Source organism: Onychomys torridus, chromosome 15 (genome assembly GCF_903995425.1).
Source record: "Onychomys torridus chromosome 15, mOncTor1.1, whole genome shotgun sequence".
In the NCBI taxonomy this organism is placed as follows: domain Eukaryota; kingdom Metazoa; phylum Chordata; class Mammalia; order Rodentia; family Cricetidae; genus Onychomys; species Onychomys torridus.
In genome coordinates, this window is record NC_050457.1 from 27865052 (window position 1) to 27882428 (window position 17377).

At 41.4% G+C, this 17377-nt stretch overlaps 1 protein-coding gene across 1 annotated transcript in view; it reads left to right on the plus strand.

Moving 5' to 3' along the window:
• The first annotated feature begins 3293 nt into the window (after nt 1-3293).
• The window catches only part of LOC118596278 (baculoviral IAP repeat-containing protein 1e-like), a 39794-nt gene continuing 25710 nt past the window's right edge, over nt 3294-17377 (plus strand). The window contains exons 1-7 of the mRNA XM_036207071.1: nt 3294-3369; nt 4825-5392; nt 5953-6052; nt 9118-9199; nt 9828-9879; nt 13160-13279; nt 14360-14459. Coding sequence (XP_036062964.1) covers nt 4828-5392; nt 5953-6052; nt 9118-9199; nt 9828-9879; nt 13160-13279; nt 14360-14459 — 1019 coding nt within the window. The 5' untranslated portion in view covers nt 3294-3369; nt 4825-4827. The remainder of the gene's footprint in view (nt 3370-4824; nt 5393-5952; nt 6053-9117; nt 9200-9827; nt 9880-13159; nt 13280-14359; nt 14460-17377) is intronic.

The following is a 17377-nucleotide window of genomic DNA, read 5'->3' on the forward strand; positions in this document are numbered from 1 at the left end:
TTCAATCTCCAAAGGGTCATGACCTACAGGTTGATAAGTGCTGCCCTAGACTCATGACCTATCTAGTCTCAGGTTCCTGGTCACTTTAGCAGTGTCAGGTATGGGTTCTCTGGAGAACTCTGCTCAGTCTACCTCCAGCGTCCAGGGTCCAGGAACCAAAAGAGCCAGTGTATCGGGATCTCAGGTCTTCAGGGTCCTCTCTCGGCCCCACCTTGTAAGTGTGACAGTTACTGAAGCCTCAATGGGGGTTGGAACTTCTAGATCAAAGCTGGAATGGCTACCAACTACATCTCCCCCTTTGGTCTAAATAAGAAGGTTCTAACCTAATACAAGACTATATACAAAGGAATGGTTATCAAATATTGTCCAGGAGTAATGAGATATAATGACCTAAATAAGATGGAACTACAACCAATGCAAACAATATTAAGCAAGAAACACACACTAAAATCCAGAGAAGTCTAGAGCTCAGGTATAGCATGTTACAAAGATCATTCCAAAAGGTGTCCTATCCTAAAGAACCTAAACTTAATACTTAATATATTCTATCTAAGATATTATATATATATATATATACTAAGTTGTAACTATAATTGCTAGTCTTCAGTCCCATCAAAGACCTGAGAAGGAATATAATGGTACCTGAGAAATGGAAGATGGATAGTTTTTAAAAAATAAAGTCTTTGAAGAGACAGTAAAGGTAGTATAAAAATAAGCCACATAAAGATGGATATTATACAGAGAATCTGGATTGTGTTGTCTTTGGGATTTTTAACTGCAGAAAATCATTTGGTTGCAAAAGCTGCTGAGTTAAGCCAATATGTTTATTTTAAAGATAGCTTGACTTCAAAATTAAATCTAAGGATATGTTGCTTTGGAAAGGAGGCTCTGCTTTTGTTTCCACAGAAAGCCGGAGGCTATGGATTTCTTCCAGATTAAGATACATCGGGTTTGACCAGCCAAGACCCCCAGAAAAATCTCTGATGACACCAAGGCCCAGATGATCCAACATCCAAAACAGTTTCAAGGCAACTGACTCAGACGATACACCTTCATGGACTACGCATAAGCTTAAATTTTTTTCGTGTGTCCCCATAAGTTACAGCGCCCCCTCCAGCAGGAAGTAGTAAGAGAAGCTATGCCCAAATTCCCAAATATACTAAGCTGGTTTTAGAGAGGGAATTGGCTCACTCCTTCTCTAAACCCAAGCATATTACTAAAAGAACAGGTCAAGAGATTTTTGTGTCCTATATCAAAAGAGCCCTCTGGTGTGGGACAGAGAAAAACCAATATTTTTATAAATGCAATCTCTTTCTAAAGAAAAAAAAGGGATAGTATGGATAATGAAAGAATGAAAGGGTAGATTATTGAACCTACTTTTAAAGAGCAACTTGTTTAAAAATGTTTTACATTGCTATGGATTTTTGTTTATTGATACAAATTTAAAGTTAATTTTGTTATATTGTATGTGTATTTTTACTCTTGTTTAAGGTATTATGTTTATACAACTCATTTAAATTGTAATGGAACAATTAGTCTTCTATGATAGTCAAACTTATAGTCGTATTAAGTTTTCTAGGTATACATAGATATATTTCAGATAGATAGGTAATCTTCAAATACTTCAGAGACCTACAGAAGCCAGGTGGTCGTGGCACATGCCTTTAATCTCAGCACTCTGGAGGCAGAGCCAGGCGGATCTCTGTGAGTTCGAGGCCAGCCTGGGCTATCAAGTGAGTTCCAGGAAAGGCACAAAATGACACAGAGAAGCCTTGTCTCAAACAAACAAACAAACAAACAAACAAAGACCTTCAGAATACGGCCTTTAAAATGTTTTTTAAAAAATTAGACTTTCTGGAGTGTGAGACATGTCTGCTCCTGGCAGCACCGATTTACTTCAGAGAGGAGGATGGGCATCGAAGACACTCTATATGGAGTTTATCTTCTTCTTGGCAAAAATAGCAATTTGGGCAAGAGTCTGTTCTTGCCTGGAATGCTTGAAAAATACGTATTGACTGGACATGCAGGACCCATAGGAAGGTGACCACTGAACTTTGCTTGGCAAAATGGTCCTTCAGGTTCCTGCTTTGCAGAGGAAACTGCCAGACATTCTACAGGACACAGAAAGAAATGACTGAGAGACTCTAGGCCTGTGGGCTGAAGACAGATGCCCAAACTTTACAAAGGAATATTAGGTGACTATCCAGGCTGCCAGGTGTCTCTGTCTACCCTGCAAGACTCCCAAAAGTTGCTTGTATCCTTCTCCCATTTCTCAGGTAATATTATATCCTTCTGAGGCCTTTGATGTAGTTGAAGACTAGAGTTATAATTTCCTCAGTTAAGATAAAAGATAAATTAGATATGAAACCTTAGACTCACAAATATAAGATAGATAGGATATCTTCTTCAATATTGTAACTGTAATTCTTGCTTGATAGTTGTTTTGTTATATGTAATTTTACTATGTTAAGGTTAAAACCTTCCTTTTTGAAAAAAAAAAAAAGAAAAAGGAGAAGTGCTGTGGATGATTGATTGATAAATAAAACACTCATTGGCCAGAAGCCAGGCAGGAAGTATAGGCGGGATAACAGAGAGGAGAATTGAGAGAACAGGAAGGCAGAGAGGGAACACTGCCAGCCCCCTTGATGAGAAGCAAACAAGATTTTTAAGCATTTTTCAGGAAAGAAGATAACAAGGAGGAGAGTGTGGGAGGCAGGTATTCACATACAGATGTTAGTAGAGGACAGTGTGGGAGGGAGATGTTCACATACAGATGTTAGTGGAGGAGAGTGGGAGGGAGGTATTCACACAGAGATGTTAGTGGAGGAGAGTGTGAGAGGGAGGTATTCACATACAGATGTTAGTGGAGGACAGTGTGGGAAGGAGGTATTCACATACAGATGTTAGTGGAGGAGATTGTGGGAGGTGGTATTCACATACAGATGTTAATGGAGGAGAGTGTGGGAGGGAGGTATTTACACACAAACATTATTGGAGGAGAGTGTGGGAGGCAGATATTCACATACAGAAGTTAGTGGAGGAGAGTGTGGGATAGAGGTACTCACATGGAGATGTTAATAGAGGACACTGTATCCTGGCTTATGCTGTGCTCTGTATGTGCAAAGTCTCCTAGAGCAGCTCATGTATCTGAGCATTTGGTTTCCAGCTGGGGTGCCAAAAGATGTTTGAACCTTTAAGAGGTGGAGCCCGGTGGAGGAAGTGGGTCACTGGGGACAGTCTTGAGACTTTACAGCCTGGTGCCACTTCCTGTTCATTTTCTCTGTGTCCTTGTTGCTGATGCACTGTGACCAGCTGGCTTCCTGCTCCTGACGCCAAGTCTATGCCCTGGTAGAAACATATCTTCAAACAGTAAGTCAGAATAAACCTTGTTTTCTGTGATCTGCTTTTGTCAGAGTATTTTATTCCAACAACAGGAAAAGTAACTACAGGTTGTTCTAGTGAAAATGAAAGCAACCAAGCAAAGCCTTAGTCGGCCAAGTCATGGCCAGTTCCTCTGTACAAGGAAGGAGCAGGATGCTGGAGTGGGGCAGTTGTATCTAAATTGTGTCTATAGATAAGAACATGACCTTTGTCTCATGATCACTAAGGAGTCTGTAAGGGGGGGGGTGTACTATCCAGAGACAACTGTAAAAATACCTAGAAAGAAATAAGAAAAAATAACTAAAAAGAAGAGTTGAGTAGACCGAGGATTGAGAGAATTCCAGAGGGATGGTTGCTGGGGTGGATTTTACTCAGTAGTGAGAAGAGCTCTGTATGGTGCATTAGGTGTTGTCCAATGTGTGACTGTTCCAAGGGAAAACTCTGCTAGGTGTGAGATGAAACAGCATGCTTCATTGAAAGACCCATTTTAGTTAGGAAAGCACATGCCTGCTCACCAGAACTTCAAAGGCTGAAACAGGAGCTGGGGCCATCAGAATTGGGCTGTGGGCAGTCTGTGAGGTATTTTCTTGGTGTTAATCGACGTGGGAGGGTCCAGCCCACTGTGGGCAGTGATGCCCTCAGGGCATGTGGTCCTGTGTTGTATAAGAAAATAAACCAGTCCCGGTAGAGGCAGGCGGATCTCTGATTAAATGCCATCCTGGCCTGGTCTAAAATACAAGTTCCAGTGCATCCAGGGCTATACAGAGGAACCCTGTCTTGAAAAACAAACAAGTAAATAAGTAAACAAATAAATATAATAATACAAAAAGGTAAAGAAAATAAATTAAACTAATGAAACTATGGGAAGTAAAGCCAGTAAGCAACATTCTTCCACAGTCTCTGCTTCCGTTTTTACCTCCAGTTTGCAGCCTTTAGTTCCTGCTCTGACTTCCCTTGATGGTGAATCATGTTGTGGAACATTTGTTTACATAGTATGAAGATGTGTGGTTGTGATTGGTTTAATAAAGAGCTCAATGGCCAATACCTGGGCAGGAGCGAATAGATGGGTCTCCCCAGGAGAGAAAGGAACTTGGGATGAATCTAGGTACTCTAGCGATGCCAGCAAGACAGAGTTGGACATACAGAATGGAAGAGAGGTAAATAGCCACGTAATAGAATGTCGATTAATAGAAACAGGATAATTAATTCCTAAGAGCTAGTTGGGAACAAGCCTAAGTGAAAGGAGAAGCTTTCATAATTAGTAATAAGTCTCTGTGTCATTACTGGGGAGCTGGCAGTCTGACAAGGTCGTTCAACTACAGAACCACCACTGTTCGCTGAGATAAACCCTTTTTCCTCCTGTGTTGCTTTTGGTCAAGGTTCTCATCACAACAAAATGAAACTAACTAGAAAACCAATCATCTGCTTCCCTTTTCCTCTCAGAAAATGGCCACTCACCGGGAGGCCTCTGAGGAGCGGATTTCCGAGATTGATTATGAGTTTCTCCCCCAGCTCTCTGCTCTTCTCGGTGTGGATGCATTTCCGGTCATAAAGAGTCAAGAAGAAGAAGATCATAAGGAACGAATGAAAATGAAGAAAGGTTTTAACTCGCACATGCGCAGTGAGGCCAAGCGATTAAAGACTTTCGTGACCTATAACACGTTCAGATCGTGGACACCACAGGACATGGCAGCCGCTGGGTTTTACTTTACTGGGGTGAAACTTGGGGTCCAGTGCTTCTGCTGTAGCTTAATCCTCTTTGGCACCAGCCTAAGGAAAACTCCCTTAGAAAGCCACAAGAAGTTCCGTCCAGGATGCGACTTCCTTTTGGGCAAAGACGTCGGTAACATCGGCAAGTATGACATAAGGGTGAAGAGTCCCGAGAAGCTGAGAGGTGGCAAAGCAAGGTACCAAGAAGAGGAGGCCAGGCTGGAGTCCTTTGAGAACTGGCCTTTTTATGCCCATGGGACATCGCCCCGTGCGCTCTCAGCAGCTGGCTTTGTCTTCACAGGTAACTGGATTTTATTTTATGAGGTGTTTCTTTGGAGTTTAATATTTAGGTTCCATTGTAGGCAGTATTTTGTTAATCAGTCCTTATTGGTGGACTGTGTTATATTAGACATAATGTATATTTCATTAACTTTCAACTTTAACACATTTGCTTCTGCTTTAATATACATTTAGTGTAGCATTATTAGTCTATACTATATTATATGTATCTATGCACACATATATGTGTATGTATATATAAATAAAATGTTGCTTTTCTTTTTATATAGACCTGATAAGTACCAGCAGTGGGCTGAGGGTAGAACTTATTGCTGAAGCACTTACCTAGCACACAAAGTGTCCTGGGCTGTGTATATGAGGAAATCCATGGCTGGGGGATGGTGGTCCATATCTAGGAAGGGAGTCATTTAGAGCAGTGGGACTATGGACAAGGATTCAGCCAGAGAGGCCATGGAAGAACGGGCATGCTGGAGTCTGTCTTGTTCTGGTACAAGATCATCAGCTCCAAGGTCTCACCTGGTGCCGTTGCTGACCAGTCAAAACATGTCACTGCATCTGTAGGTAAAAGGGACACCGTGCAGTGTTTCTCCTGTGGTGGATGCTTGGGAAACTGGGAAGAAGGAGATGATCCTTGGAAGGAGCATGCCAAGTGGTTCCCCAAGTAAGCAGGCAAACCCTTTATTCTTGAACTTTTCAGTTTTAATAAATGTTTTATAGGATTCATTCCCTTTGGATTTTATGTATATACCCTGTGTGTGTGTGTGTGTGTGTGTGTGTGTGTGTGTGTGTGTGTGTAGACATATATTTGTACATACATGCATATACATGTCTATGTGTCTCTCTGTGTATACTATGGTATGCCTGTGCCCACAGAGGCCAGAAGAGGGCATCAGAGCTCCTGGAAATGGACTTGGAGATGGTTGTGAGTGTTCATGTGGGTTCTGGGAACTCAAATCAGGTCCCCTGGAAGACCAGCAAGTGCCCTGAGTCATCTCTCCAGGTTTTTGTTTGTTTCAGGTTTTTGTTTGTTGGTTTTAATTTTATTTTATGTGCATTGGTTTTTGCCTGCATGTATGCCTGTTTGAGGATGTCAGAAGCCCTGGACCTGGAGTTACAGACAGTGTGAGCCACTATGTGGCTGCTGGGAATTGAACTCAGGACCTCTTGAAGAGGAGCCAGTGTTCTTAACTGCTGAGCCATCTCTTCAGTCTCTAGTTTCAGGTTTTTAAAAGCAAGATAAAGCTAGAGACAAAGGAGCCACATTATTGGAGCTTCCCTTTGAGTTTTATTTATATCTTTCCTGAATCCTAATTAACTCTAGAATTTTTAAACAAAAAGGACTTCATCATATTGTGAAAAGTTTGAATCACTTTAATCTAAACAGCCTCTCTCACTTCAGGTGACATCTTATACAGATTTTTGTTTGCGATGTATGTAATATGTGGTTATATGCATAGTATATGTGCGTGTACATGCACGGGCTTAGGAAGCCACAGGTTGACCTAGGGTATTTTCCCCTATCACTCTCTACTTTATCTTTTTTTTCCAGCTTTTATCATTTCATTTTGTTGACACAGTAACACAATACTCTGTTCTATATGACTCTCATTACACACACACACACACACACACACACACACACACACACACACAACTTCAGACTTCTCTTTTTACAACTTTAGAACCTTCCTAATGCTGCGATCCTTTAATATAGTTCCTCATGTTGTAGTGACCTCTAACCATAAAATTATTTAGTTGCTACTTCATAGCTGTAATTTTGCCACTGTTTTGAAATGCAGTGTAAACACCTGTGTTTTCCTGTGTTCTTTGGCGACCCCTGTGGAAGGGTCAATTGACCCCTTTGTGGCGACCACTGCTGCTTGACCAAGTTCCAGCAGTTTGGCTTTGGGGACCACAATTCCCCAGCAACTTTTTACCTTCATTTTTAATGATTCTCCCTATGTGTTATGGGGGTTCCCTTATGCCTCTTCCTTTGGGAAATTTGTGTGGGCTCTGAAGGATGAAAATGTATATGACGGAAGTGTCTTTAAACAAAATAATTCTTTGGAAAAAGTCCCCGCCACCCTAGAACTATGTAGCATGATAACTCTGCCTACTTCACACACAGGACTCCCCATTGTGACCCCGGTACACCAATAATAGAAAAGGTCATGATTTGCTAACTGGGGTACCTGGTCCCAGAGATGAAAAACACAATCAAGAAAAACAGTGGGCCAGAGCCTGAGGCCATTTAGGACAAGAAATCAGTTAATGATATAGTATGGAATAGTGCTCAGGATTGGTGGCTTACTGGATGAATGGCAAGATATAGTCTGCCCCACAAAGAGAAGATTCTGTTAGGAAGTTAGACTGCCTTGCTCCCCCTTTGCTATATAGAGAAACATACACTGAAGGAATCAGAATGGTATGATATAATGGAACAAGAATAAGATATCAGGACCTTCCCTTTTGGGAGCATATGAGGGGAGCAGGCCCATGTTATAAGACTAAAGTACAAAGAAATGCAGTTAGGAAACAGTTTGACGCTTGTGCTCATGGTACAGACACCATGCCATGCCCCTTGAAGAATGACAATCGCTCTTCTGGGTCTCAATGTCTGACACCCCCTGACCACAAGAGCTGAGACCGTGCAGGAGGAAGTGTAAGAGAACACCTAGCAGGGTAACTGAGCCGTGGAGAACAACAGGCGTTTAGAGCCTCGCTTCAAGAAAAACACTATAATGGCATTGATGACCACTTTCATCTTGGAATATTAAGTTTGCTTTCAGTATTGCTTGTGGTTAAACTAGGATGCAATTATTCAGTATATAAGGTGTAGCCTGTTTTCAATACCTGGGCAGCCATCCCGATTCACCCTCAGATCGTGTCTTCTCCCCTCACTGACTCCACACCTCTTCTTTGGTGGAGCTGGATTTGGGTACCTTTTGGTTTCTAAAACCACTGGTCTAGAAAGAATGTTTGGGCAGACCACGTCTATGGTCCATCCCTACCCCTAGCTAGACCCTGCAGAGCCGGAATTCCTGGAACCTTTCTGGGGAAGCAGGCAGTACTATGATTGGCCAGTCAGAGGCATTTGGTCCCCAAGATCAAATTCCCCACAAATCCACGGCCTTGAATTTGCTATTCTTCTTCTCTGATTTTGATGCTAGGAATGAGAATCTGGGGCTTGAAATTGTGAGGGGAAGGGAAATATGATTAAAATACATCATATATGTCTTAGTTAGGGTTTTCTTTTACTGTGAAGAGACACCATGACCACAGCAACTCTTATAAATGAAAATATTTAATAGGGTAGCTTACACTTCCAGAGGTTTAGCCCATTATCATCATGGAGTGACATGGTGGCATGTAGGCAGGCGTGGTGCTGGAGAGGACCTGGAGTCCTTACATCTTGACCCACAGACAACAGGAAGTGGTCTGCGCTGGGCATAGCGTGAACATAGGAGACCTCAATGCCCACTCCCACAGTGACACACTTCTTCTAACAAGGCCACACCTACTTCAACAAGGTCATACCACCTAATAGTGCCAGTCTTTATGAGCTTATGGGAGCCAAGTACATTCAAACTACCACAAAATGAAATAATTTTTAAAAAATAAAATGCTCAAAAATCATCAACACATTAAAAAAATGAATGTGCATTATGATATGGGACATGTTTATCACAGTACTGGGGAAGTGTTCAATTATATTTTTCATTATAGATGTGAATTTCTTCAAAGTAAGAAATCCTCAAAGGAAATTGCCCAGTATATTCAAAGCTACGAGGGATTTGTCCATGTAATGGTAATTCACAACGAACTTTTCCCCGAATCTTTTTATTACATAATGTCTAAATCACAAGGGTGAGGTGTTTTTGTTTATTTTCATGGCTTCTGTGTCTTTCTTTTTTTCTCCTTCTATCCCTCTGCATCTCACCCATGGGGTATGTATGGGAATGAGGAGCACATTGTCTTACTAAGCTGGGAAAAATTTGATTTTCCACAGCTGGCTTTTGGCTGGCTCTGACTCCTGCCATGCACTTAGACTGAAAATCAGGGGAAAGGGGCTTCCTTAAGAAATAAAAACTGGTGCAGTTTCCCTAGACAGTATATTGTTCAATTGGAAAGATTCCTGTGAGTCTTCATTCCACACTAATTACAACGTATCTGTGCTGCGTAACCTAGTTCTGTTTTGAGCTGGGTGCTGTGTAAGACCCTGTGGTTTCCACTTGGCTACAGGTAAACGCTCACTGTTGTTTTGCACTGAATAAAAAGAATTCCAAAATAACCTAACCAAAATTAAAGACCTGTCTTACCAACAACTCTAATAGAATGCCTATTAGAATGTCTAATAGAATGTCATCTTCATTTGTAGCTCACACATAGATGTGTATTTTATAAATGAATCCATAACCTGAATTTCTCTTTCTCAGGGAGAACACTTTTTGAATTGCTGGGTCAGAAGAGAATTACCTATGGTATCAGGTAAAACCTCAGGCACATTCCAAAGACTTTGCTTCTTTCTTTCTTTGTTACAAGCAACCCCCACAAACACTTCTCCAGGTTTTGGGTCACCTTTATTCTTTTAAGATCTTTGCAGATTCATAAGAACTACTAGACTTGAAGCTTTACAAAGTTTTCAAAAGTAACACGTTAATTTATAAGTGTTAATGACTATTTACTTTTTTACAAAATGTTCCATAGAAATTTAAATATGTATAGAAACACTTTTTCATTTAAAGGGGCATTTTAAATAGAGGACAGGACTATAAAGTATCACATCAGACTTTTCTTATTAATCCCAAAGATAGGAGGAGAAAGACCATGGACACAAATCATTATGGTCCAATTAAAGCAAGCAATGAATTAAAGTGAGCTTTTTTCATTCATGTATACAAACTACCTCCCCCTAAGGCAGGGTTTGGGAGGTCAGCACTGGCTGTGAGGAAGACAAGGCTTTTATAGCTCAGGGGTAGGGGTGGGGATTTGGTGGGCAAAATGGGGGCGGGGTGTTACAGGAGCAGAATATAAGCGTAACAAGTTAGTCATAATGACCACCTGAAACAGACATGATTGTAAGGTGGCCATTTGGTAGTCATATCAACAGGTGGTCATAACCTTTTGAAACAGACATGGTTGCTGTTTCCTGAAATAGATGGTACAGAACCATTTGTAGTTAAGGTTACAGGGCATAGCCCAATCCTTGAGAAATGGAGGTTTAATCACAAACAGGAATAAACCTAGTTTGTCTTTAAGCCTAAGATGGAGGCAGTCTGATTCATCATTATTTGTCACTTGTAAAGCTGAATTACAAATCTAAAAATGTTATAGATATTAATGTTCTGGTTTTCTTCCTTCCTTTCTTTCAAATTCATTTCTCTCTTTCTTTCTTTCTCTCTTTCTCTCTCTCTCTCTCTCTCTCTCTCTCTCTCTCTCTCTCCACCACATGGCTATGTTTGTACCCCTTCCCATTCTGTGTTTCTTCCCTCCCCTCCCCTAATAAACTCCACATGAGTTCTGTCATGGCCATAGCTTTCTAGGGCCCCTTGGCTCCAACTGTTCAAGACTGCCTCCTGCTTCCTGCTGTTTTACAGTGGTTATAATGAGATGGGTGGGGAAAGCTATTTTGTAGGTCCAAGATTCTATCTGATGACATTCTTAGCTCTTGGATTGGTGGAAGCTAGTGTTCTGCTAAGTTAGTAGCTTCTATAAGGTTTTTATTTATTATCATGAGGTGTTAGTTCAGATCCAGAGTGGGGCAAGACATGGCTGTTCCAGAAGGCTAAAACTAGCCTAAGGTAAGTAATTAGCCTCTGAACCAACAAAATTCCAATCTTTCCACAGTACTGAAATTATTCCAATAGGTCCACCAGTCTCTGTGGACACAGATACTCCTTTCAGGAGATTTCTTGTTCTTTTGTTCAGAAGCTAGACACAGCTTCTTTTCATTCACACTATGAACCTAGATAATATGGTAGAGTCATTTCCTTAACTGACACTTCCTGTAAAACAACTATAATCTCTGGGTAAAATGTTTTGACAGCATTTTTCAAGAACTCGTGTTTCCCACACTGGCCTCAAACTTAGAAATGACCTTGAACTTCTGATATTTCTGCTTCCACTTCTTAAGTACTAGGACTCTACATATGCACTACCACACTCAGCTTAGGAGGTGCTCAGGATGGCACCCAGGACTTCGTGTGTGCTAGGCGAATGCTCTGTGAACTCAGCTACATCCTAAATCTCTGAAAGCCTTCTTAAATGGCTCAGTATGCTGTTAAGAAAGCAAGGCTATTCACACTAAAATGAAGTGACAGGGCTGGGGGTATGACTCACGGGTGGAACACTTACCCAACATGGGCAAGGGTCTTGAGTTCTCTTCCCAGCACCTCAAGACAGAAGAATTGGAGTTAAAATTTAGCTCAGTGGTAGGACATCTGTCTACAGGCATACTGAGCCCTGTTCTAGCCATCAGGGTGGGACATGGAGCATAGAGTTCACTGGACAGGGTGGTGCCAATAGCAAGGATTCCAACGTTAGCTGAGGGTGGCAGCCCATACCTACAGTCTTAGCGCTGGAGAGATAGACACAGGAGTTCAGGGTAGCCAGGAATAGGATACTCAGTTAGAGGCCACTCTGAACTACATGAGATTCTGTCTCGAAAACAAAACAAATGCAAATGCAACTTGCATCTTCAGGTTAGTGTCAGGTGTGATGGCCCATGGCTGCAATCCCATTACTCAGAAGTTTGAGGCAGAAAGATCGAAAGTTCAAGGCCAACCTGGGCTGCATGTTGAAAAGCTGTCTCAAAAAATAAACCAAACCAACATTTCCTGTTGGCTCGAACAGGAATTATTACCTTTCAATAATTTTCTAAAAACGACAGACAGAAAAGAGACAAAGAAATGTCTAGTGTTTGTTCTCCAGGCCTATCAGTGGTTGTTTTTGGCCACATATATGAGACTCTACAAAAAAGAATCTGTAGAGTTAATCAATATGACAAATACAGCCATGAGTGTTACTGTGGAATATACAGTGTTACCCAGCATGCTCTTGACAGTGCTATAAATAAACAAGTTAAGGGCAAGATTCTTGCCAAGAAAATTAATGTGTACATTGAGTGTCATCCACTCTGCCCCAAAGAAATTTGTAAATCAGCAAAAACAACAACAAAATTCTAATCCTAGGATTAAGTGTGAACACAGGCAAGCTTTCATCTTGAAAAACTTGTCAGAACCAAGGTAAAGGCAATTTAATTTTCAAGTCCTCACAGCATGGAGAAGACATGCACAGGGTTCAGAGGCCAGGACGAGGCAGACCGTTTAATGGAGACCCCAGCAGCATGGTCGTCTCAAAGAGTAAGCCATCAAAATGACTGTTTGTATGGGAGCCACGGGGGCCGTTTCCTTTCTCAAATCTTGACACTGACTCTGGAAACCAGAATATCCTCTTGGTTTTGTTGTGTTCTGATGCCTGACAATCAAGAGACAGTCTTCAGTTACATTTTAACACATTGCTCACACACAGAAATGAATAGAATGAACGGAAAACCCCAGCCTTTTCCACTCTGCTCCAGCAGTTCTAACACAGTCACTCTTGTATCTTATATCTTCATGCTTTTCTAACCACCCTCACTTATTTTGACACACACACAGTACACCAGATCATTGCACCTGCGCACACAGCTAACTTGAACTTCGCGATCAAAGCCTGCTGCTCTCACCTACGTCTATTTTTATTTTTCTTTCTCTCCCCAACCCCCAAGCTTACTGCAATGACAGCGTCTTTGCTAATGAAGAACTAAGGCTGGACACCTTTAAGGACTGGCCCCATGAATCCCCTGTGGCTGTTGAAGCTCTGGTCAGAGCAGGCCTTTTCTACACAGGTGAGTCAGTAGTTTGTGTCCACCAGATGTGTTTGTCCATGTCTTGCATTTGTCTCCACTCAGCAATCTCCATTCTCCATCATTCAGCATAGATCCCTTTGCTGGCTCATAAGACCTTCAGTTTCCCACAATTCCCTTGGTGAACGCAGTAGTCAATCCCCTCTTACCCAGTGAGCCATCTCCCCAGCTCCCTAATATATCTTTAACGAGAACTTACATGGCCATACCTACCTTTAAGAATTGCTGAGAAATCTGAAATATTTCCCTCAGGAAGCAGTATGCCCAGTTAAAGAGTTGGAGCTCCAGAGGCTGGGGGATGGCTTGCTCTAGGCCCCTTCTCCTTTATGTTCACCCTCTTCCTTTTCAGCTCCCCATTTTAGACAAACTGCAAACCTCAGGCCCTAGTAGCTTTGGCCAGACAGACGGGGAGGCTCTTCTCTGCTTGAATTGTACAGCGCCTTCATGGTCCAAGAGTGAAAGATGTTGGATCTTTCATTTCCGGTTTGATCCCTTGGCTCAGGCAAATTAGAATCCTTTCCACAGAATACAGTCTTATGAGCAATGTGCTTCTATTTCCAGTGTCGTATACCCGGCAATAATAAGAGAAGAGACATGTAATTTTTCATGATCTCACTTATGTAAAGACTCCTATATTTGATCCTGTGTTTCCCACATGATCTTCAAATATTTTCTTTCTGATTTATTCATTAAGCAAATGCTTATTGGTTGCCTGTATCTGTGAATATCCAGTATGTCATTAGTACCCAAATGAGACAGAAATCTCTGCTCTCACTGATCTTCTGTTCTAGATTCTGACAGCAGAACTTTCAGGATGATGGGTTGGGAGAGGGTGTTCATCAGAGCACATGGTGCACAGGAACATTCAGTGACTATTGCTGAATACCACATCGAAGAACCAAGAGTCCTGTGTGAACTAGTGCCCCCTAGTGACCCATGCATGACTTTGCCACACAATCCACTGGAGATGCACATAGGATTTCACTAGTGAAATCTAGAGTTATTATCTGCTTGTGAGTTGACAGGTGTATGTGCTGAACTGACCATATTCCCTCATTCTAGGCAAAAACGACATTGTCCGGTGTTTTTCCTGTGGAGGATGTATGTGGAAATGGGAGGAAGGTGATGACCCATTAAATGAGCACACCAAGTTTTTTCCCAAGTGAGCACAGTAAATTCTCTTGACTTGGAATGTACTTCAACAATTATCCCTCTCTGTCCATGTTTTCCCTGTGGATAGGATCTACCCCTCTCCTCTGGTTCCTGTTGTGAAGGATACATCATCATAGCTTCATCTCTTTCCTCCCAAGACACTCCCTGTGTAGCATTCCTTAAATCATGATTAGATCTTGGTTTTGGCTGGGTCAATACACACACTCTCAAACACAGGATCTCTCTATGTAGCCCAGACTCTCCATGTAGCTAAATAGTTTGAATTCATGACTTCCTGACCTAGCACAATTATGCCAACAATTTCAAGCCTTTCTGATTCCTTTAATTGCAAGCTACTCTTCCTCTTCTTCCTCTTCCTCCTTCTCCTCTTCCTCTTCTTCCTCCTCTTCTTCTTCTAGAATCTTTCAGTGTTTTCTGTTTCTGCTGTTTAAAATCTAATAAGAGAGTTATTTCTTTTCCGTGGTTTTCTTTTTCCAGTTTTGGTGATTGCATGGTAGGCGAGTGAGCCCTTTCCCATTGAATGATACTCTCATCCTCTTTTCTGTGAGTTTTCCAACTCATCTTAATTAATTTTCTACCCAGTAAAGTCTCTAGAAATGTCCAACTGCAAGAAAAATATTTTTGTTTTCATTAAGTAATTAGTAATAAAATTTCAGAAATAAGTATCAATATAGGTAGAATGAACAGTGACTATTTTTGGCTGGGCCCAGTGGTACACACCTGTAATCCCAACTCTTGGGAGGCTGAGGCAATAGGATTTTGGTTTTTTTTAAATATATTAAAAAAATTTTTTTTTAGATTTTTTTTATTTATATGGATGGTCTTTTGACTGTGTGTATGTGATATATGTATTTAATAAGATTGAGTTTTAAATGAATATATTTTAAAATACAGCAGTTTTAAGTAAGAAAGCAAAACACAATTGTAGATGTCTTTTTGTGTGACAATCCTTTGAAGGCTTTGGAAGCTGCCTCTGTATTGAAATCTTGTTTGGTTGCAGAGCTGTATCCTGTGTGCATCCAATGTATACCTAAAATTATACCAAATTATTTTGGCTTTAGAAGAGTTTAAGCCAAATTAGTCTACTTATTATCTGATCTTGAGACAAAAAGGCAAATCTTTAAAAATGTTCTTTATACTTCTTATTACATGTATCAATTACATTTTATTACATGTGTAGAGAGGGATATGCTGTTGTAGAGCACATGTGAATGTCAGAGGACAAGTTGTCAGAGTGTGTTCACTCCTTCACGTTGCAGATCCCACACACTGTTGGCAGCCGGGACTTCACCACTGAGCCATTTTGCAAGCCCCAAAATATTCTTTTAAAAATGTTTTTATAGCAGATATGAATCATTTGTACTTATGCGTTTCATTATGACATATTTTTGTAGGTATAGAGTGTAGTTCAATGAAGTCCACCACCACCACCATTCCCCTAGTTTTTCATGCCAATCTTACTCCCTTCTTCTTATAGTCTTGCATCTACTTCAGCTATGAGCTTAGACATATAAGAATATTTGCACTGGTGCAGGCCTTTAATCCCAGCACTTGGGAGGCAGAGGCAGGCAGATCTCTGTGAGTTTGAGGCCAGCCTGGTCAATAGAGCAAGTGCCAGGACAATCAGGACTACACAGAGAAACCCTGTATTGACTCCTACCCCACATCAAAAAAAGAACATTTGCATCTAATTTTGAGGTTAGACAATACTTGGCAGCAGTAGTCAGTTTTATTTTATTTTTTTCTTGTAATTTGGTTGTAGTAGGGAGTAGCCTTGTCCTAGAATTTGTCAACTCCTATTTATATGGCTTGCTAGTCTTCTACCTCTTGGTTATTGTTGTTGTTGTTTTTAATTACAGACAGGCATACATTTAGGGCAATAGTAATAATAAAGGACCTATGGGCTGAATACTAAAGTCAAGAAATCAAACCTTCCCAATGCCTCAGGAAGGCTCCAATGTCACTCCCAAGTCTGAGTTGACCCTTGCCTTTCCCAGCCAGGGGTAAACATCTTGATTGCCATAGCCAGCTTCATATGTCACCTTGGCACAAACCTAGAGTTATCTGGGAAGAAGGGCCCTTAACTGAAAAATTGCCCAGATCAGATTGGCCTGTGACCAGGTCTGTGGGGCATTTTCTAAATTGCAAATTGGTGTGGGAGGGAGAGAGCCAGGCCACTGGGTGGTCCCACACCCGGGCAGGTGGGTCAGGGCTGGATAAGAGACTGAGCTGAACAAGCCATGGGGAGCAAGCCAGTAAGCAGCACTGCTCCATGGTCTCTGCATCAGTTCTTATTTCCAAGTAATCGATGCAGCTGCCATGAGCTCCTGCCCTGGCTTCCCTCTTTCCTCCTCAGGTTGCTTTTGGTTTTTACCACAGCCACAAGAAAGCAGACTAGGACACTGATTCTCAGTTCATTGCTCTTTTGCTTCTCAGTTTGATTTTTACCAACTGTGAATGACTTATCCACGAACATATTTAGCTCTGCCTACTCTTAGGTTGTTGTTTCTCTCTCTCTCTCTCTCTCTCTCTCTCTCTCTCTCTCTCTCTCTCTGTCTCTCAGTGTGTGTGTGTGTGTGTGTGTGTGTGTGTGTGTGTGTGTAATGAATCAAGGATATTATGCATGCTAAGTACACATGTACATACTGAGCTATTATACTATAAAACCTATGTTTGCCATTTTTTCCCTTGAAGTGCTTGGGATGGAACACCCATGGAAGGGAATTACTTCTGCCACTCAGCTATATCTTCAGCCCTGAAGTTTTGAGACAGGCTCTCCCTATGAACTCATGACCCTTCTTCTCCCAGGGTGCTAAGATCACAGGCATGTATGGCTTAACCCTTCTTATTTTCTCGTTCCTTTTCATGGGTAGCAATGGAGTGGATTGTAGCTGAAGTTTTTCTGTG